This window comes from Alligator mississippiensis, chromosome 1, assembly GCF_030867095.1.
Source record: "Alligator mississippiensis isolate rAllMis1 chromosome 1, rAllMis1, whole genome shotgun sequence".
In the NCBI taxonomy this organism is placed as follows: Eukaryota; Metazoa; Chordata; order Crocodylia; family Alligatoridae; genus Alligator; species Alligator mississippiensis.
In genome coordinates, this window is record NC_081824.1 from 207123556 (window position 1) to 207146648 (window position 23093).

General features: G+C 41.9%; 1 protein-coding gene across 5 annotated transcripts in view; it reads right to left on the reverse strand.

Annotated features, from left to right (window-relative positions):
- The window catches only part of RTN4 (reticulon 4), a 66073-nt gene that overhangs the window by 14646 nt on the left and 28334 nt on the right, over positions 1–23093 (reverse strand). For 3 of the 5 annotated variants that reach the window (XM_059719404.1, XM_059719411.1, XM_059719418.1), the window contains one exon: positions 1415–1622. In XM_059719404.1, coding sequence (XP_059575387.1) covers positions 1415–1622 — 208 coding nt within the window. Of the gene's footprint in view, positions 1–1414; positions 1623–6214; positions 6305–13557; positions 13723–23093 lie in introns of those variants that run through there. The other 2 variants (XM_014595088.3, XM_014595089.3) reach the window with 2 other exon arrangements.

Here is a 23093-nt window from a genome sequence, read left to right on the forward strand (position 1 = left end):
TAACAATAATTTTGGGCAGATCGAAAACCTGCAAGAGAACCTGCAGAGTAATTTAGCAAACTATTCCTTAAATCAAAGGCTGTCCTTTTAAAGCAGCTTCCCTGAGGCTGGTCTTGCTCTGCTGAATGTTACTGGAACCATGCATTTGTTATCTACAGCCTAAATTGTGATTTTGTGGATCAGGAGTGGACACCAAAATGATGTTCTCTTGCAGAATTTTGGCCAAACCCATTTTAAAGAGACAGAACCTCTGGACTGAGGTTAGCTTCTGGAAAGATGACCATCCAACTACATATGCATTCATGGAATGGAAAAAACAGACCTAAGTTTCCACATAAAATCTCTTGCTTTAGTTTTCAAAATTGCAAACGGGAGACGGGGAAAACTTCTTTTAGTGTGGTTTCACAAGGAGGAAAAGCTTAAAAAGTTACTGCACATCAAGACTGTCTGGAAAGATGAACTGGTAGTAGCGCACAGATTAGCAGAAGAGCAGTAAATGCAGGAGAAGCAGGACCTTTCAGAGGGTGCAGAGCAGGAAGAGATATAGCCATAACACTCCCGACAGAGGCAAGCAGTTGTTGGTTAACAGCTGAAGGAGACTCCATACAAAAAGAGAAACTGAGCCCTCTTAAGAATTCCTCAAATACATTCATGTGAAATGCTACTCTCTGCCCAAACTTCTGCATCACACAGAACCTCAAACCTTCATGCCACAGGATCTTCTAGGCCATTATTTACACAACATAATAATCCGTTCTGTGGGGATTTCAGTGAATTCAGTCATTATTTAAGCATTCAGTCTTTACAGCTTTCCTAAAAGTCCAAGTTTTCGTATGTATCCTTTGATCATGTCATAATAATGGATTATAAATGAGATTTCAGATGCAACAAAGATAAATTTAGAGTAGAGTATAGACCCAGTCAGTTTAAGAGTTAAGCATACCAGTAAGAAAAAAAACATTCCAGGAAAAGGTATTAAAAGAAAAAAGGGTATTTAATAACTTTGACCAAACACCTGTATTACTGCTCTACATCCAACACATTTTCAAAACAGTACAGCTGCTGCTGTCACTGGATATCTGAGGCCTGAATGAAGTACCAATATGCAAGTTATTAAACCACGCTGAACTCCATAAACCTTTTCTATGCCACTGGAGTTGCTCCTGCATATTCGATTTCTTTGAAGAGGTCGGACAAAGGGTCTCAAATCCATTTTCCTTACAAAAGAATGGACACAATATATGGTAAAAGTCATAATCATGTTTAGGAGTAGCCAGAGTAGAAAAACAAACTGCACCATGATGAGGCTGTTTCTGTTGCATCACAGTGAGGCAATTTATGGTTTAAATGCAGTTACCTGCACCTAAAGTTCTGCTTGAATAAATACGTACTTGGTATTGAAGAAAAACCTCACCTAAATGGGTGGCCTTCATCAGACTTTTGGATTGCATGGATAACTCCCTTGTATATCCTAAAGCTGATCGTCACAGAAAGCAGGGCCAAGGCAATGTAAGCTGTCACACTCACGATGCTGAATACTGTTAATGAAAGGAGCAGGAACAAGCTGGCACCAAACACCACTCCTGTCTTCTTAATGTCTCGCCAGTAAAGGAGGTCAACAACTAAAAAGTTAAAAAGGTAAGAAATTAGAACACAAGACCTCTTACATCCATACAACAAGAGTATATTTGATTCATCTGGATAGCGAAAGTCTTAAATAATTGGACTCAAGACTTCACTGTCAAATGACATATCCAAGTTATGTTATGTAATTAGCATCTTGGAGACCAACTTAGACCTGATTTTTTGTACTGGACTCAGAATTCTTGGCATTATTTCAAGAACATTTGCTAAAATTACAGGTGCAATTCAGCCCTGAAGAGAGACTACATGAAAAGGAATTCATTTTATCAGCTTTCCTTTTCTTTTTGACAGTATTCAGATTCATAATCAGCTTACACTTCAACAGACAGAGCTAAATTCACCTACCAGGTGGATACTCTTTCTACCCAGGGATAAAAGATAATTACTTATTGACTGTCAAACTATTACACCTGTGCAAACTCAATTGAGGTAATGGCACTGTACAGAATCACCACAGACATTGTTTTAAGCTAAGTGGGTTGTTGCAAAGATGTAATGGAAGGCACAACTGGGCGATGTCTGATGATTGTGATGTTTGAGATGGGAGGAATCCAGCTGGATTTTCAGAGGAGGATAAATTTGCAGAGCTCAAGAGAAAAAAAAAAAATGTTCAGTTTACACAAAAATGTTTTTTCCTTGTGAAAAAGAAAGGCAATGACCATGGAACCACATAATGCTGGTTTTAGCATCACTGTTTCAGACTAGAATTGCATTCTTCAGTGAATTATAGTGAAATAGCTTGAGATCTCCATCTTTATTCATCCTCTTGGGTTGTGATCTGTTACATTTAAGTGAAATATCACATGTGGTAATCTACTTGCAAGCAACCACTGTTCATTGTCCAATATGCAGTTATGCAGGGGATTCTAATTCACCTCTTTTTAATGCACTTGTCAGTCCTACAAGGTAAGCAAAACACACCCTGAATATTTTCCATCCTCACAGGTGTTTTAAAATTTGCATAAAATCAACCTCTCTCTTTCTGTCACAACAACCGTAACTTCTTTCACATCAACTCTTTCCAACAATAAGGATCATATAAAATTTACTAGGTGGAGGACCCGATATAAAAAAAAATTAGATATATAGAGAGGGTCTTATTAGCATTATCAGTTAAGTCAAAAATTTGCACACAGTCTTTTTAAAATAAAGCACTCTTTTATTTACCATCAACTCTAAAAATTACCAAGATCAATTTATCTACCTCAATTTGCTGGTAATCTTTCTATGAGCTTACTACTCATGCTACATCTTGGATACATTAAACACAGGGGAGGGCAAAATCCAGCTGGAAGCAGCTGGGAGCCCCACCAACTCGGCTCCACTTTCGGAGCCCCTGGCCAAGTCCTGGGAGCTGCACATGGTGGCAGGGACCAGGGCCAGGTCACTGGCTCCATCGTGTGGGGCTCCCTCCAGTGGTGCACGGCTCTAGCTAAGTCCCAGGAGCTGCACGGGGCACAAGAAGCCCCACATGACAAAGCCAGCCAGCCTGGCCCCGCTCCCTGCTGCCACGTGCAGCTCCCGGGACTTGGGTGGAGCAAAGCGTCACCAGGGGGCTTCACCTGCTGCAGGCCATGAGTGCCCTGAAGGCCCACTGCCTGCTCTTGCGACCACCACCAGGGGCTGTGCACCATGGGGGGGGGGGAAGGGTGTGGAACAGGCCCCCACATGCACCTTCCCCTACAAACCCCACACCCTCCATATACCCCCCCATACCTCCTGCCCCACAATATACAAGAGTGGGGGGGGGGGGAAGAGGAGAAGAGAATGTGTGTCGGGTAAGCCTTTATTCTGAGCTATTCTGCAATTGCCTCTATACCATACTACACACAATGTAAATCAGGACAAAAATATTTTTTGAAATAAAATGTTATAGTAGATGTTTGAATTTTAGTATACAATTCAGGTTTTTTTTCCCCCCCTGGGTCCAAGATAGCAAATCCCCCTCCCAAAAGCAGTACTTCCAGGGGAATAAGGGGAAGGACTCCTGCTAGCAAAGGTCAAAACCTCTTTAACCAGCCATCCATCTGAAATAATTGATCATCCCTCCACTAACAGTGTATTTTTATTAACAGGTAACTACAGAATCAGTCAGTCACAATTGAAAAGAAAACCCAACTTTCATTCAGAATAAGATATACCACCAAATATTACCTCAATTGTTTTGGGTTTTTTATAGTCTGATGAAAATGTACATGGCTCTAGCGGTAAATAATTCTGGGTCACCTTTTTATCAGACAAGAACCTGCTAATATTTAGGTGGACAAGCAGCTTCTCATGATGGTAATTATGAACACAAGTAAGTGTTTTTGTAATATGGCAATTTCAATATGCAACTTGAACTGATCAAGAGACATCTACTGAAAAGACCAAGACCCTAAGGTTTGAAGATACCAAAAATAAGTCTCAAATTTTTAACAAAAATTTCAAGCAAAGGTTCAAACAGGCACTTCCATAAATTTTACAAAGAAAAGAACTTTGCACCCAACTCTCATGGTATTTATACAGTTGTGTGACAGCTATGAATTCATACCCATCCTCTTGAAGACTGCCTTTCTATATCTAACAAATGAAAATTCACACCAGCTGAAGACAGCTGCTCTTCTCCATTGCACTATTTAATCCATATTAAAAAAAGTCAATCTGTAGGTTTTGACCATTCTTTTTGCACCCGCTGCAACTCCCACCCCCCTTTCAAAATTAGAGCATTGACATCTCTATAGCTCCTTATATTTGCAGGCATAGTAAGAGGCTTGGTCCAGAACACAGTGAAGTCACCTTAAAATCCCCCACTGGTTGTAGGTCAAGCCCCACATACCCACAAAACTTGGGTGGGGATTCTCAGGAGTGCCCGATTGACTTCCAGACAAAGGTCCTAATCCTGAAATCAATGGAACATTTGCTTCTGGATTACTCTTGACATTTTTGAAAAGCCCCACCCTCCATGAAAATCTGCTTAAGCTACTTCAGCTAACAAAGCTAAAACTTATGGTTATCCGCCTCGAATGTGGACTATATGATAGTATTATAGTAACATTTCAAACTCCAAACAATTTACAGTTGGTGTACCCCCTATTGTCCACCATTTGTATAGCATATGCTCATTTAATTAGCTTTTATCTTCATATCACTCCTTCCTTTTTCCCCCTAAGTCCCAAATATAGTATAATTAAGAACTGGAAGAGAGTCACAAAGTTATAGATGACAGCTCCATCATCTTCAGTATATATACACTTTTTCAAAATCTGCATTAATAATAATGTCTTCTCATCTCCTTACAGGAAAATAGCTTGTAACCTCATAATGCTCTACATCTGAACTCAGTAAAGAGATGCACCAAATGTACAGGCAATAGTTTAGAAGGCTGTAAAAACACTAGGAGGAAAAAAAAGGGACACAGGGTATTTTTTATGAAAAAAAAAAATCAAAGTGGTCCACAAGTGCCATCCTACAAACCACAGAAACCAAGCTTGAAGGGTAGTAGAACACTGGAACAGGTTATCTGGAGTGCTGGCAGAACCTCCATCCTTGGAGGTTTTTAAGATCCAGCTAGACAAAGTGTTGGCTGGGATGATCTAGATGGGGATAGTCCTGCTCTGACCAGGGGGCTGGACAAGATGACCTCCTGAGGTTCCTTCCAATCCTAATTTTCTATGATTTTATGATAAATCCTTTCTTCGAGTGACCAAATAGAGAGGTCACTAATCTAGCCCTTTCTAGCTTATGCATTTTATTTGGCCTAGAAGTGAATTTTTTTATTTTTTTTTTTACTCTCTCCCCTACACTGTTCTCTGTTAAATTAACTACCAAATAAACCCTACATTAATCATTCATATTACACTGTTTTGCTGTAAATGTTTCAAAACAGAAATGACTACTGTAGAGCCAATTACAAACCAGAGTTGTGACTTAGTCCAGGTGACTGATAAATGATAAAAGCTGCTTAATATTCTCACATCTATTGAAGAAGAGGTAATTTGCTTAAATTTAGAAAGTCTAACTTTGCATGTTAGTAGAAAGAAACAGCTATCTGGTTTAAAAGAGAAACACTATATATTCAGAAAAAAAACAGATGCTCCAAAGGATATGCTTATTTAAGCAAATTGTTTGAGCTTCAATTTATGCTATATGAACTACAAATTTCATCCCTTCAGTTAAGGTATTCCAGGCCTATTCTAAAGCAAGTGCAGCTGCCTACATTTGGTAAGCCTGAACTGTCATTTGGCATATCTAAAAATAGCAGTGCTAGCATCCGTGCCTTACATGCAGAACTCATCCAATTACATTTTGCTTTTAAAGCTAGTGCTTGCAGAAGAAGCTGATTACAGAAGTCTCCAAAAATCGTTTCTTTGATCACCAGTTCTTATTTTAAACTGAAAATGTTCAATAGCTATGAGAAAAAAACAAAACAAAAAACAAGTGCTTATATATTTGACCTGAAAAATCCACTAATAAAAATAAATGAGCAACAAGAAACTATTTGTGCCTTATGGACACAACTGAAAAACCTCAAGATTCACAAGAGTTTTAAAGTCATGTATATTAAATGGAAAAAAAAATAAGGACTAACCAATTTTGGCATCCATCTTGAGTTTGCGTGCATGCACCCAGACCTTGTACAGCTGACTAGCTGGAGCCTTTTCACTTCCTGCTAGGGCATTCAAAGGTCAGCCCGACATACGCAACTGCCTGCCTGTCTCCCTGCTGCAGCTAGAAGCCTCCGACTAACACAGAAAGCTTTAAGCCTTCAGCCAATAGCTGCTTCTCCAGTAAGTCCTTGGAATGCAGTTAGAGCATTAAAAAAAAAAAAAAAAAAAGACGACCAATGTCTGCAACTGACTAGGACAAGAAAACATTCGTCAAGTGTAAAAAAAAACAAAACAAAACAACCCCCCCCCCCCAATTTCAATGCCACAGAGTATACTGGGGGGGGGAAAAATGAACATGACACCAAACATACTGTTATTTAAAATAAGTTGCCCATGTAAATTAGGAAACATTTCACAAGTACCTTCTTCTAGCTTAACTATTAAACAGAAATTCCTGACAGCAGTTTCATTCAAGTGCTTGTAAAAAAAGTAAAGTGCAGATAACTGCATTTTTTTTTTTATTTTCAGTTGTGCCAGGGTAACCTGGAAAGCTATTATAAAAGACTGAACATCTGCAGCTATAGTGAGCACCTGAAAGGCATGTGTTTTTGTCAACAACTGTAAAGGATGAGTATTGAGATATTACCACCTTACAGAAATTTCCCACAAATAGGTCTTATCTTTACCACAGCAGCTTTTTTCCCCAATCAGACATAAGTATACATAAAGTTTTCATGACTGTAGTCTCCAGAACACAGCCTTCCCCCCCAATAATAGGAAGCAAGCAAGCAAGCAAACCTACTTTCATTTAAGCCAAGGGTAATTAAATGGGCTAGGGGCTAAAGGCACAAAAGCTAGAGAGCAAACATAGCACAGCCACACGGGGGCTGGAAGACCAGCTCAGCATGATCCCATCTCATTTGGATTTTTCTGGATAGAAAAATCTTTTCAATATGGCTACCTCATGCTCTTTCCAGGGCAGTAGCACATAGATTCTTAACTTGCAGTATTATCCATGGAAGAGCATTAGAGAGGCAAGTCCAAGAAGGAGCTAACGGGATGGAGATCAAAACAGCCATCAAAAGATGCCGCCAGGAGTATGAAGGCAGAACTAGGGGTGCACCGATAACATTTTTCTTGGCCGATACCGATAGCCAATTATTAACCAGCCATATTGGCCAACGCCAATCTGATAACTGATTTAAATAAATTTACTGACATAAATAAAACCTTCTTTGGCATGCTCCAGCAGCCTCCTGCATCACATGTATCAGCATCCTAGCACTTAAAAATGGTGGCAGGGGCACTTGAACTAAAGCTCATCAAATAAACTTTCGTTCAAGCACCACTGCCACCATTTTTAATTGCGGGGATGCTTTTAAACAGAGCAGAGCCAAGCAGGGCGAGGGTGGGTGTGGGCTGCCCGCTCCACTGCCTTTGCCCCAGGAGCCTTGCATCAGCCACACAACCTCTACCCATGCAGCAGGGGGTACTACTCACCACCTCCACTGCTGGGCAGGCAGGGGGTGGGCAGCTCCTGAGGGAAAGGCAGCAGAGGGGAGAGCCCTGAGCCTACAGTGGGCAACCCACATCCACCCTGCCCACAAATCTGGGGGGTTGGGGCACATGCCCTCCCCATGCCTCCCCTGGGGGGTGCACACAGTGGTGGGGAGCCAGCCCCTCGCTCACATCCCCTAAACAAGCCGCCTGTGGCTCCTTCCCGCTGCTTGCCCTGATCTCAGGTCCCATGCACTGCTCTGGCCAGGCAGCACCCCCAGCCCTACTCCCTCCCTCACTGTGGGGGCCTCGATCTGCCCACCCCCTCCCCTCCACAGACTTATTCTGCAGGCAGCTGCTCCCCAGCTGTATTCCTGGTCACGTGCATGCATGCAGCTGTGCATGTACACGCAATGTCCCCTGCATTTCGCTCCCAGCAGGCCCAAGCAGGACCCCTTGCCAGTTAGAATGCTGCCTGCCTGCAAGGGGAAACACACTGTTTCCCCAAGGGAACCCAAGCATCCAGGGGCCCCGGCCCTGTAGGAGAGAGGAAACCCAGGTGTCCAGGGCCCTGGCCAGAAAGAATAATTATCAGTAAACATCATCAGCTACAACTGCCAAAAAGAGCTAATGGCCAAATAATATTATTTCCCCTTTTATCAGTGCCAATCCAATAGACAACTGACATATCGGTGCACCTCCAGGCAAAACAGCACTGCTTCCTTTCTGTGCCACTTTACAGGAATTTGCATGCTATTAGAGACTGAAGATCTCCAAACTTAACTAATGATTACCAAAAAAAACCAACCAGCCGGGGGAGGGGGACAAAGCTTCTAAGCCAACAGCAACTGCAAGATGGCGGTTAATTTTGAGACTTTACCGAAAAGAAACTAAATTTCATTACATCTTTTGATGAATTCCTGCAGTCCAACATGGTGCACAAATTAAGGGATGCTAACATAAGCAAAATGCATGCAGTGGTGATGAATTGATAACACTAACTCTGAATTCTGTTCAAACCCAGCCTAAATTCTCTAGCCCAGATGAATTAGAGCCATATATAACCACATCATGGCATTTCACAGATCCCTACAGTTCTGCAAGGATCAGTCTGTGTCAAATAAGGGACTCAGGGGGTTTAGTTACAACACAGGTCCAATTTATACTATAGATGAGACATGGACTACGTTCTACAATCATATAAAGACTTGCTGTGGCTGGAGCTCGTGCTCTTTCTGCAGCCATTCACAGTAACCCACTGGAGGGGATAGTCTGGGCTATAAAGCAGTTCTTCATGCTGCTTAGAAAGAGTCAAAGCTGGACTAAACCAGCTCTTTGCACTGCCTGGCTGGAGGATCTGGATGCTGGGACATCCAGGGAAGGTAAGACTGCTGTTCTCTTCCCCATACACCAACTCCAGGGACACAGTTTTGCCCAGAGCACAAAGCTCCTTAGCTATGCCTCTGCTCCTGCCTGCTTTAGGTTTACCACAAAAACCTAATACGCTCATTGCACATGGCAACACCCTGAATGAGCAACACTTAAGTAAATGGAGGCAGCACAACGGTAGTTTTTAATCATGGGTGCTATCAAACTAAATACACACACATGGAGAGGTGACCTGAATCTAAAAAAGGCTGAGAACCACTGCTCTAGTCACAGGGCTAGATTTCTCCCCACAACCAGTGAAAGGATGCTGAGAAGCAAGTTTCTTCTTTGGAGCTGCCAGGAGATGGCCGATTCCAAAACTGCACCACTGATGAGCCACAGCTTTGTGAAACAACCTACACTGCTGTGCTGGGCTGGGGCACGATACATAGGGCTGATCTACTTACATTTTACCTTCACACACATGTGTGAGCAACTGCATTTGCACTAGAGGCTTTTACTACTTTATCACTTCCTGAACCAATGAGGTTGTAGCGGCAGAAATGCTGTGTGTAGACCAGAAGTATGTTTGGCAAGGCTTCATTAGTAAATAGGAAATCCCAGTTACAGATTAGGCTTCCACCAACCCTCCATTTAAAATTTGATCTTTCAAGGCAAACCCCTTAAAAGTTTCCCCATTCAGAAAGACAGGTGGACATGCCAAAAGATTTGTTTCTATTTATTTTGGTGCCAAACTTGTGGTCTAATAAGTTTGTGGACTTTACTCCTTTGCTCCATTCCAGGCCAGCAGAGCTTAGATTACTAGGGGTGGAGGAAGTAACAACATACCCAATTTGAAGCCAGAACTGCATATCTATATGTAGCAGATATTATCAGAAAAGGTTTCAAGAACTCATCTGGTGAGTCTTGTGTCAAGACTCAAAGGAATAGCAGGATATCTAAGGGAAAGAGAAGAAGATTGGAAGGGACTCAACAAGCCTGACTTTCCAAAGCATTCTGCCTCCCTAAAACACACAGAGTTTTGTTTGCAATTTATTTGGAGACAAGGCCTTACAAATAAAATACTTCTTTTGCAATACTAATATAGTTAAATCAACATCCACCCTTCTCAATGTTGATGATGTTATGCTATTAAATGTTCATAAAAGAAGAAAAATAAGGTATACTATACCAATTGCATCCATCCTGGGGGGTTGTACCAGTATTGTTGTGTGCGTGTAGGGGGGAAGGGAGGGGACAGGGAGGTTAAGAATTGAAATAGTTATACCTGTATAAAAATGTGCATGCAGGCTTAAGCTAGGCTTTACTGGTCTGACAGTTTCTTTCATACACAGTTGCCTATTCATGGCCACAGCCAGTTTTTGTGCAACAAAAAAAAGCTATTTTGTGTTATCCTTATTTTATGATATTCTTCACACTGCAAATACTAGAGACTACGAGTCTCAATTTCCTTTTACAAGGGAAAGAGCGTTCTCAGGGTTCAGAGAAGAACTGGAAAATGTGGCCTAGTATTCTCAAGTCACGTAGGGACAGAAGTTACACACAAACCAATTTAAGTGACCAGAAACTGGTTTAAACCCATAACAGAACATAAGGTCAGTGCATATAAGCCAGTTTCAAAATAGCTGAAACTGGTTTAAGATAAACCTAGTTGAATATAATATTAAAATTAACTAATTTGGGTCAAATCAATTTATGAAACTTCTGTCCCAGACCCCTTCCTGGTATAAGTTAAATCAGAGACCCCCAGCACACTTTGCAGCCCTGGGCTGGGCTGTCTACTCCAGGGCTGCCCCTGCCCCTTAGCTATAACAGGACTGGCCCCGCCTCTCTGATCTCTAGCCAGAGCAGAGGAGTGGCCAAACACCAGCAGCATGGCCCCTTAAGGCAAAGGGGCAGGGAGGGGGTTTATTCCCCCTCCCTCCCTTCTCCCACCGAGGGAATGCAGCCAGGGTCCGCCTGGCCATGGCAGAGCAGCCCATTAGGGTCTCCCCCACACCCTTACTGCTTCAGCGGCAAGAGTGTGGCCAGACCACAGCTGGCATAGCCCCACCATCCGCCCACTTAACCCAGGGCTGAGGCTGGGGAGCTTAGCCATGCTGGACTGTGGGTGCTGGTGGGCATGGAGGGGCCAGGCTGGGCCACAGGGGCAGGGCCCTTCCCAGCCACTGCTGCTGCTGCACCCCTGCATGGTGGTTGCTTATCAGTCTGTAGCTGCCGTGGGAGACAAATGGAGCAAGCCCTGTGCAGGGGATGTGGCAGCAGTGACAGCTGCAGGCACACGAGCCCCTGTGGCAGGCAATTGCCAGGCTCTGGGCCTGCCAGTGCATCCAAACCAGCCCAGACAGCTGTGGGCACAGTGGACTTGTCCTGCATGGATAGTCCAGCTGCCAACGTGCCTGCCAACAGCTGCAATGGCGTCATCTCCATGCCGCTGCCCAGCCAGCCGCCATCCGTGCGTGCTGGGCTGTCATGGAGCTGCAGTCAGCTGGGAAGAGTCCTGCCCCCACAGCCCAGCCCTGCTATCCACTCGCCTGATCTGGGGCGGAGCTGGGCCAACTGCAGGAGCTGCTGAGGGTAGAAGAAGGGTTGGCCCGAGCCACCAGGGCAGGGCCCTTCCCAGGCAGCTGCAGCTCTGTGACAGCCAGGCCCAGCCTGGGTGCAAGGAGCTGGGAGCAATCCTGGCGCACAGCTCCTGTGGCCCCAGTTTGAGCCACAGACAGCTAGGAAGGGCCCTGCCCCCATGGCCACACACAGCAGTTCCAGCCCCAGGAGAAGCAGGAGAATGGCAGGGCCATGCCCCCCAATGCATGAGCAGCCAACAGGGCAGAAAGCCAGGCAGACCCTAGCTGTGGTCCCCACGCCCATGGGAGAGAAGGGAGATGGGAGAGAGTTTAATCCGCGTTCCTGCCCCACCTTCACCTGAGGTGCTGCCCTGGCCAGTATCTGGCCCACTTGGGAACAAACCTGGCAAGGGCTACTTCCCCCTTCCCCATCCAGGCACACCCCAGCTGGCATCCCTGCAGGCCAGGATGGCGGTTTAAACCCCTTCCCAATCATACTCAGCCTGCCAGGGCTTGGCTTGCTCTAGCGACCCCCCGGCTTCTGGCCTGAGCCACTGCAGGCATGTGGCTGCATTTCCAGAATGAAAATTTAATGTCTACTCAATTGCAAATCAGTTCAATCTACACAGCAGTTTAGATTAACCTGCAAAGATTGAATCAATTCAGGCTTGGGCTTTTTGAATGTTTGTACTTAGCTATCAATGGTAAATTAAAATTCCACATTGTTTAAATGAATGGGTTTTTTGAGGCTTAATACACGGAGTCTTGAATACTAGACTGTAAATTGAAAGTCTTACTAAAACACCGAAAGAGGATTTTTAATACTTTAAATAAATTAGAAATTCTAATAAAAGCTGAATTTCTTGTTTTTTATTTATCTGCTGACAGGTTTTCCTATCCTGCTTCTGCTAGACACATAGAGGAGGTTATTGTGGGGTACCAAATGCATGCTAGGCAACTGGTATTTAAGCTGGTGAGGGAAAACTATCTGAACTAACAAAACCCAGCTATAAAAGCAGGCAAATTTTAGAAGCATTGATAGGAGCCTGGACAGGCCCCTTTAAGAAGCCATTTCTGCTAGTACCTAAAGATTAAATACAACTAAAAAGCTGGTCTTGGTGATAAAATATGATGCTCACCTTGTATAAACAGGATTTCAAAACCCTTATATTCCCAGTACTAAAGAAGATCCACAGAGATTTAGAACTATAATCTCCAATTGGCAGTTACAGGTACAAAGGTCAGTCGTACCAATTTAAACCTAGCTACTTATTTACCTAAAACTAAAAAAGATTATGCTGGCTAATTTTGAGAATTAAACATTAAAAACAGCATATCTACAATCCAATAAGAGTTCAAGTAATCCTAAGCAATCTGCATTTAAAGAATACAAATGTACTTCCCCTGTAAAAGAGAAAAAAAAATACAGCCTGCTGTATTCTGCATCTAGCTACAAGTCATGAAATTGCTAGACAGCTTCATACACACTTAATCTGATCTGTTTAAATAATTCAGTTACATTAATTGTTAATACTAATGAATTGTTTTCGAAGAAATACACTGGGTAAATGAAGACTGCACTGACATTTGTGCAGTGCATGAAAGAGCAAGCTGTTCCATGTTATGATTCATATGGCTGCAAAATTTTATTCACCAATTGCTTTGCATCATAGATGCTATTTTTCCTAGATAAATAACATATTCCTCAGCACTAGTCATGCATATTCATTTTGGTCAGAGACCTGTTTCATTTCCACATACGCCGCCATTGTATCAAACATCTCTAGGTACATATTTTTCATCAGCACTACACATCTCATTTACTAAAAACAAACCACAGCATCTCCAGCTTAAGAAAAACGTTAAATAAATACCCTTATCTTTCCAATTGCTCGGCTGACTGTCCATCTCTCCTCCAACGCTCTACCCTCCAGCTGTGATTATCAATTATGCATACCAAGAGAATAGCTGCAATTGGAAAATTCTACAGTCTGTGATATGAAACATCAGTTTCCCCAGCAGAGGTCTGCAGTCTCGTCTGCTGCACAACTACTGCAGGACTTAAGTCACCTGACTGTCTTCTGGGTGTGGAAGAGACTGACGCAGTGCAATCTGTAACTAAGCTACTAATGTTCCAGCACTAATTCTAAAATTCAATCTCCTTACTGATGCAGCCATTTGCTTGCTACTGGTAGCAAAATGGAACTAAAAGGAAGGTAGGAAAAGAAATTAGTAATTCAAAAGGTGGGGATAAAAAGGCTGCACTTGTAATGTCTCAGTGCTAAGGTATTAAGTTCAGCCTCGTTGCAGAATCTTGCATGTGTGTCAATAGTGCTCTCTTTCACCAAACTGACAGTCTGTGACCATGGTTTTCATGTCAGCTTAAAAGCTTTACTTTAAATTTTAAGTAGTTTTCTTTTAAGAGAAAGATCAAACCTTACATTTAGCATTCTGCAACATCTAATTCTTGCTTTCCCCTGCTCTCTTCTCCACCCTCCCCCCAGCCTTTTTTTCCTGCAAGTGTTTCTCATACCTCCAATGAAAGCTTTAGTCATCCTGCCATTCATATAACCTGAATTTCTGATCATCACTGCATTTCTTTTCAGTGAGAAAACAGTACAACAATATTTCCATCTTTCCCATAAAGGAAACTCTTTAGGAGACTGAAGGAAATCTCTGTATCAATTACCTTATTCCTTAAAAAACAGCTCTCTCTCATTCTGTGCATGTCAATGAATAGGTATTAGTGAAAAGGAGAGGGGGGGATTTTTTTTCAAAACCAAAAACCTACTGCCAACTTGGCAGCATCTATTGTTGTCAATTCCTACTATTTTGTTTTGAGCCTCTTGATATTAGAAACTGTAGCTCCTGCAATCACGATTCTGAGACTGGAAGAGGTGTTAATTTAAGAGTTCTCTACAACCTTGGGACTAGAACAAGTTTGTAAACATGGTGCAAGTATAAGCTACAGCAGGGCTGTCCAATTTCTAAGTGGCTGGGGCTACCCCATTCTTCAGGCAAACCTGCAAGGGCCACAGACCCTGGAGGCCACATGCCCCCCTTCTGCTGCATCGCGTGACCCAGCACCTATGCTGCTGCACCACACAATTCCCTGCTGCTGCTCCCAGTGCTCCCCCAACTCACCCTTAGCAACCTGGCCACCAGCTCCCCCACTGCCACTCGGACTCCCCAGACACTGCAGGCTGCACTGCACTGCCCTGCCCGCTGGGGCAGGGGCAGGAGGAAGCCTAGGAGCCACAATTAACCCCTCATGGGCCACCACCAGTTGGACAGCCCTGAGCTAAAGGATAAAAAAAAAATCTGGAACAGACAAAAAGCTCAAAAATACATTTATTCTCCCCCGAAAGTCAGAACATAGTTAAAACTTTAAAAAAATAACTCCCCCCATTTTTGAATGCTTGGGATTAATAAGAGGCCAAAAAAGCACCCCAGCATGGACAGCGATTGCAGAATAAACCCAGACAGACCACATCCTAAATCTAATCCAGAAAAAGGACTTCACAAATTTCCATGAAAGCAATTTTCAGTTTGACACTAAATTAGGTATTCCTATCTTAACATTTGGTTTTCTCTACTGAATGTATAGTTATCCTTCAGTGCAACATGAAATGAAAACAAGTTTACCAAAGTCACATAAAGCCCTGGACACCTACTGCCTTTTGCACTGCTCTACAGTCAGTCACTTCTCTGATATTGTAGGTACAAATATGGCCTTAGAATTGATGCAACATTTTATTCCCGTCTAGAATCTGTGGGAACTTAAAATCAGCTGCATATATTAAGACTGTGGCAATTTGTCTTTTTTTGCATTAACTGTTTCCCCTTTGAGCTATAAATATTAATGTCAACTAGTTCCTACTAAGATGTGGGCTTTTCCATTTCCCCCCCCATTTTTGTGTTATTTGGGATAAATCTGATTCAAAATAACACTAAAAGTTGCCTGCTAGATTTGACACACAAGAAAATTAGTCACCAACACACCCTTCTTGTTGCCATTGCTCTGTAAAAGTTAAGTATTCTTAGAACTGTCAGAGTACAACAAAGCTGCATTCACTTTAGTTTCTGGCTGAAAAAGATGTCTATTTTCTATTCCAGGTCCCTATCCTTTTGATATGCTTAGGATACAGTTAACTTTATTACAAATAAAAAGTTAAACTAGAACCACCGGATGCCATTGGCAGCTCATTTAAGCAGTTATAAAATTTGTGGAACAGAAATTTAGAATGTCCTCTTTTCTCATACTTAAGCGTTATACACACGCACAAAGAAAACAAAGTAATTTCTATTGTCAAATCCCAAGTGCATTAGCCCCATATGCAGACCCTTCCTCCCTGCTCCTTGCACTTGGTCCCTTTCATTTCTTCTCTACATGTACAATATTTATTCCATCTTCCTCATGCAGTCATTTAGCCCAAAAACTCCAATATAATGAAAACTGTCCCTTCACAATTACTTGCACCTTATTTCAGATAACGAACCCACATGTCATGCTGTTAAGCATACAAATGGAGGTTAACAATTTATTATGGAATGAGAATGGTTTATTGAGTGTTAATTCTATGCTGATTTCTGGAACAATTTTAACTTGGCCAACAAGCAAATTATAAGGAGTGACAGCATCAATTAATGCACATCTAGAATTGGCTCAACCAAATTCAGGACATAGCTGTATTTGAATAAGAAGGTTCACATGTATAAACCCAATCAATTTAATCAATATTCTAACCTAGAACAACTAGTATTCTAGGATCAGCCTGCAGATCTCATCAACCTCTGGGTTTTTTAATCATAGCTTAGAGCAGGACTTTTAAAGCGCATCTACATGTGATTTAAGGAGCCTTAGCCCGATTTAAAGCACATTAAGGACATGCATCTACACATGTGCACCCTTAATGCACCTTAAAAATGGCAATTTTAGGCTATTCACGCCTAAACAGCTAAAGCACCTTAATGCACGTGTATGTTGACTGACTTGGGACTAACTTCAGTGGGAATAGAAGTACGGCAATGCCAAGTGCTTTTAAGGACATCTACACATGCTTTTACACATTCCTAAACATAATGCACATTTCCCTAATGCGCATTAAAGGCGATTTAGGTGCGTGCCTACACATGCACGCGCTAAGGTACATTAAACAGGGTGTACAGACCAACTTGAGATGAAAATTAGTCCCAAATCAGTCTGCACACCCCGTTAATGTGCCTTAGCGCACGCACATGTAGACGCACACCGAAAAGTCACCTTAATGTCCATTAGGGAAACGTGCATCATGTTTAGGCATGTGTAAAAGCATGTGTAGATGGCCTTAAAAGCACTTGACATTGCCTCATTTCTGTTCCCACTGAAGTTAAATGGTGAAGTTCTCACATAAGGCTCTAGTAGAGACTTCTATGAGACCGTTAATGAATAAACTAGCAAGAGCTCCAGTTTCTCATAATCTTGTACCATTTTTAATGAAAAAAAGGTGTAGAATACCGAGTAGTAGTACTCGGTTAAACATAAAAGCCTTCTGCCTCCAGAAAGCTGGGACCCAGAGTATTTTAAGTAGAACACATCAAGGCTATTCATCACAAGTTCCAGGGTAACTGGAAGCTTGTGTCAGGAGCATTCAAAGATTGGAATGGCAGGAGTGGTATCAACTGAAGGAAGCTAGCATAGCACCGGCCTGTAAAATGCCAACTAACATCGCTCTTAGTGGTCTAATTTCATAATGAAAATTCACAAAATGCTCTGTCAAGAAGTAAACTGCACTAGTTTGCACTAAGTTTTCTGCCTGACCATTTCATTTGGGGAAAAAAAACCCCAAACAAACACACACACACACTTTTCTCTGTTCTTTTTCCATCTCAAATCAGACATCTGTTTACTTTTTTTTTTTAAAAATCAGTATTTCAGAAAAGGTGAGAGAGCCCCAAAATAGTTAATCATGTTTCTGAAAGCAACTGTAAAATTCTTTAAAAAGTGAGCCTTCTTTTCAATGATGGCATTTCTTGGCAGCTAAATTCTTGTTTATATCTGACTACTTACTGTAGTACTAACCGGGATATGGAAACAGAGGAGAACAGCAACTGGTTAACGGTGATACACAGTAACATTCCTCTTGGCTAAAGCCTCACATAATTTTTAGAGCAACTTGGATTCAAGTTACAGACATACGAAAAGACAAGTACTTGATTTGTGCTCCCAGAGACTAAAATAGATGGATATATTTTTAATCACACCAGCAGTGGACATGTGCAGCAGGTGAGACTACCTTCTCAAACTGTGGCTCAGCACTTTCATGTCTTATGCTTTACTCTGTAATGGCAGCTTTTAAGGGAATGTGAGGTTTTCATATATTAATTGCATTCAGTCTGAATGACATGAAGTGCCCTTGAGCAGACAGCCGACTAGAATCCACAAACAAGAGACTCACAAACCCATAGAAGTTCTGAATTTTTAGTCTTAAATTAAGCCCAAATATTTTTTTTTAAAAATGAGTGCCTAAATTAGGAATCTGATTTTCAGGAGTTGAATAGAACCCACAGCCCCTACCAACTTCAACTGCTACAAATGGCAGTCAAAACTTCTAGAAGCTATAGGGGAAACATGCCATTTCCACCGGATGATTTCAGTACACAACATGGATTTCAATGCTCTTAACCTCTGAAAAAGGGGACAACGCTTCATTGTTTAATGTTCTGCTGTTGCTAGATGCTTTGAAAGTGCGACATTCTGATTAAAAATTCATTAAGTTCTTAACCATATACATATTGGACATTTAAAGTCTTCTACATTCCGAATACATCGTCAAAACTCCTATTTTGTAGACATTAAGGCTAGCAAGTAGTTTGGTGGCATCTTCAGAACGTTTGGCAGCCTCTTTCCATGAATACGTAATAGAGAAGATGCTATCTGTTGTTCATCTTCACACAAATATCACTTTCAGATCCACTAAAAAGTCTTGAAGGAGTTAAGATTGACAGGCAGCAAGGATTAAGATAGGTTGCAGTGGCTTTTTAAATTTTCTAACTCCCTAGAGCATTTTAGAAAATACAAATTACAAAAAAAAAAAAAAGGAATGAAAAAAGCAATTTGAAAATATCTTAAAAACTGCTCTACTGCTACTTCTCTGCTCTACTTTGGAATATGTCACACCCTTGGGCAGCATTTTCCATGCCATAAATTATCTTTCATTTATAAACACTAGATGGCACCAAACTCTAATTTGAGAGAGATTGTTACAACAGCTGTTATGTAGACACTATCATGTTATATACATATGTATACACACACTTTCTGGTTTAATTCCTTTCATTGTTATTCCCCCCTCCCAATCTTCCTATCGAAGTACTATGGCCTATGTCCAGTATATTGTTGGACAACTCTGAAAACCTAGGGATATGCTTGGCAGCAATTACATTTAAAATTAGACCATTAAGAAGGGATTACTCTAAAAGCTGATGTATATGAGCAGCAGGTTTTTGCAACATTTATGCATTTAGATGTTTAAAACTCTCAAGGGTTGCAAACAGTGCACTACAGTTCACTCCAGATATCAAGGGCAATTTTTTGGATGTACAGGAAAGCCTTGCTAATCATGAACTCTGGATTCGCGGGTTCAAATATTTGCAGGGGAGGGCAGAGCCGGGAGGTGGGTAGAGAGCGAGTGCTGGGGACATGGAGGGAGGCAGCAGCATCTTCTCCCCCAGAGGCAGCCGTGGCGGCACTTGGGGGAAGGGGTCAGCCCTCAGGCACTGCAGGGGAGCCGCAGGGACAGGGAGGAGCGAGGCAGCGGCGGCATCTCTGCTGCCACCACTGGAGGCATCCGTGGTGGTGTTAGGAGCCGTGGCAGCGGCAGCACTTGGGGGGGGAAGGGGTTGGTTCCCAGGTGCTACAGGAGAGCCCCACGAACAATGGGGGGTGGGGCAAGCAGGGAATGTCTGTGGGGTCTGACAGGGAGCCCCATCAGTATTCATGGATTTCGCCATTCACGGGGATCTCTGGAATGTATCCACCGCGAATGGTGAGGGTCTCCTGTACATTAATATTCTGGTATTTAAATTGACCTTTAGCAATGGCACAGGAAAACAAAGTATTTAAGGAGTACACCATCACTCAGCAGTGTTTTTTCAAATGTCTGCCTGAATATTAAGTTAAACTAGCTTTAGTGAACATTAATGCTTAGGTCTGGAGTTAAAATCATGAACAGGTTATTGTTTTTTCTAGGTATTATGTCATTGCCATAATTATTGAGAGTATGGTAGAGATGAACAAAGATGGATACAACAGGCCACAGGCAAACACCCGTTGTTTGCCCTCCGGGTTTTTTTTCCTAAGCGTGAAAAAGCACTATGAGAGGTATATTCATCAATGCTTTGATTTAGAGTTCTACTACTTAAAAATTGTGTATTAATAGTATGGTTTAATGAAGAAACAATTGTTTAACTGCTGTCTTCTCTAACTACACTGAGATCTTCAAAAAGGCTACGTAAGTCAGTAATTACAAAACAAGGTGGAGAGACAGAGACAGTGCACGCACGCGCGCGCACGCAGTTTGTGCACATGCATTTCTGTGCTAAAAACCTACAAAAGGATTTTGGACTGCATCTCTTCCTGATTCAGCATTCTTGCCAGTTTGAAAATTTGTCAGCAAATTAGATCCAGGTTCCAACTGTCTAGAAGTTCTCTAGGCTTTAACTGATATGTTCTCAAGAAAATATTCCAATATCTTTAACACACAAAATTTAATATCCCATCTCAAAGAACTACTATACAACACTAGCTTTTCTTAGAATCTACTAGTAAAATAAGGGTATTAAGTAAGCAAATTTATGCTATCTCCCTAGAGTTTTCCTTTGTGTTTAAAGGACAGCACTTTCCTCCAGGCTTATGCAGGCTCTAGAGAACTGACTGGCTATATTTTTGAGTAAAAAGGTTTTATTTATTTCTTTCATATGTTTTTAAAGAGTATACAAAAAGTACGATTCGGACTTTATAAAACACAAAGACCAGCAAGAAACCTCAGCTGCAAATGCCAATTCAAAAAAATCTTAGCAATTCACTTTCCAAACAGCCTAAGAGAACTCTACAGGATTAAAAGTTTCATTTTAGTACTTCTCATCTTTAAGCTTGTTATTAAATTAGTGGCAGTGATATGCCAGAAAAACATCTTTGAAAAATCAAGTTTTGGTTGGGGGGGTTTAAAGCCAAGACAAACTCCTGGGTCATGTCCATACATACAGGCAACATGCGGTTTGTGGAGCCACAAACTGCACGTGTTGCATGTTAAACTGTGCACGGCGCTGCTAATTTGCAGCATGGGCAAAATTTCCCAGTAGCAAAAAACAAAACCAAAAAACAGGAAGAAAAAGGAGCACAAGGCGTAAGAAAATAGTGTGTGCTGAGACAAATGCAGAAACTGGGGAGCAAGCAGCTCTGGGCTGCCTGCTGCTCATCTCTGCACGCTACAGAGCCCCCATGCCGAGTCACACTGCACCCCAGCCAGCCACGGTGACTGGCTGGGTTACATACAACATGCCTTGTAGGCAGCTCCTCCATTTCTATGTGCTGCTCCTCACCTGGCTGGGGTGCAGGGTGCCTCAGCCACACCTGAGGCCAGGCCAGGAGCTGGGAACAGGGGGTTTGCACACAGTGGGTCAATGCGTCCTGCAACAAAGGGCACATGCAGAGGTGTGAGCTGCAGCACAAAGTAGTGGCAAGTTTGTGCCACTACTATATGTGCCACTGCAAGAGCATGTCCCTGCTCATCTGTAAGTGGCCCTGGAGTTCAAATGAATGCAGGAGAATCCATTTTCAAGAAAAGCACTGGAGGAGTCAACTGGTACTGGTATCAAGCCTTCATAAAAGCAACAAAGAATAATTTTGTGACAGTACAAAGACTACTGTACTAAGTGACAACTGTATCTGAAAAAAACAAAAAGGTAAAAAACTTAAGAAAGAAGAACATTGAGTACTAGGAAAAAAGATACATGCGCATAATTTCAGAGGTTGTCCAGTCTTTAAAAACCTGAATTCCTAGGTGCAGGTGTAAAATAGGGCAAATAATACAGCCACACATTCACACACCAGAATTAGAGGCAAGATGTATACACGTAACATGGAGTCTACACAAAACAAAAAGCTGAAAACTGGACAGGATGCATGTGGTAAAACAAGATTTTTTCAGAATGTAGATTACTATTAAATACATACATCCAAATTATTGCTGATTTATAGGTATTCACATTAATACCAAACTGAAAGCTAAGGATAGACTGCCCGTGCTAGAAGTAGTTTTTCACTAAGTCATAGGCTTATGTATAATTCACAGGAACCTTTCCAGCACAGGCACAGCAGTGGGAGGCAGGAAGCCAAGCACAGCTTTACTGCATCTTACAAATTAGCTGCAACTGACTGTGGCATAAAATTGAGAGCAACATGTATAAGAAGCAAAATGGCTAAGAGACCTACCTACCTTTAACCTTTCTGCTCTTTTAATTTAAGAGTATAACTAGACAGCAAATACTATGCTGGAGTTCAGCAGACTATTTGGAGAAGAAATACAAGTCCTCAATATACCTGTATTGTGTAAAGGAATTTTAATGGTCACAGAATACTGAACCTCTTATGCTCAGCTTTTCCAGTAACCTAAATGTTAGACTCCTTGATGTATGTCTAGGCCAATGGAGACCTAACAACCTCCCAGTCTTTTCTGGTTATAAGCTTTACATGTAGTGACAGAAGAGATAGCACTCAGAAGACTTAAGATCTCCAATTGAACTCTGTATAAGAAATAAAAGCACTTGGAATTAAAAACAAAACAAAAAACTTAGACACAAAATAGATTAAATATACCCTCTATTACCCCTGGAAATTTGTTTCTTCTCCAATTTCACAGTCCTCCATGCCATTTTTAATCATTGCTGTGCCTGCTTCTTTCCTCAGACCTGATGAATGCTTCTCATTTGAAAGCTCGTCTAAGCTTATCCCAAACCATGCCGTTGGTCTAATTATTAAAATCACCACCCAATCCTTGCCCCTCGCATAATTCCTGGACCATGATGGTTATATCACTCCAACCCTCCGCAGCTCAGTCTTACAATAATATGGCTTTGCACAAGAATCTAGTTGAAAACAGCTTAAAACCACGGGGACACCCAATTAACAGCTAGGTTGCACAGCTTCTGATGCCCTGGGTTTCTTTTTTTTCCCCTTTTAAATAGAGGACTACAGAGGAATTTGAAATAAGCATTAAACTGTTCTCTTAGCTTGGCATAAAATTCTTTAACAAGAAAACACCAGGAGGAGGAGGAGAGAAGAAATCCATATTGTGTGGCTGGTATGCAAGTAAAAAGTACTGATAGTCAGAATAGGCTGGTAGCACCAGAAGTGTTACATAATGAAATG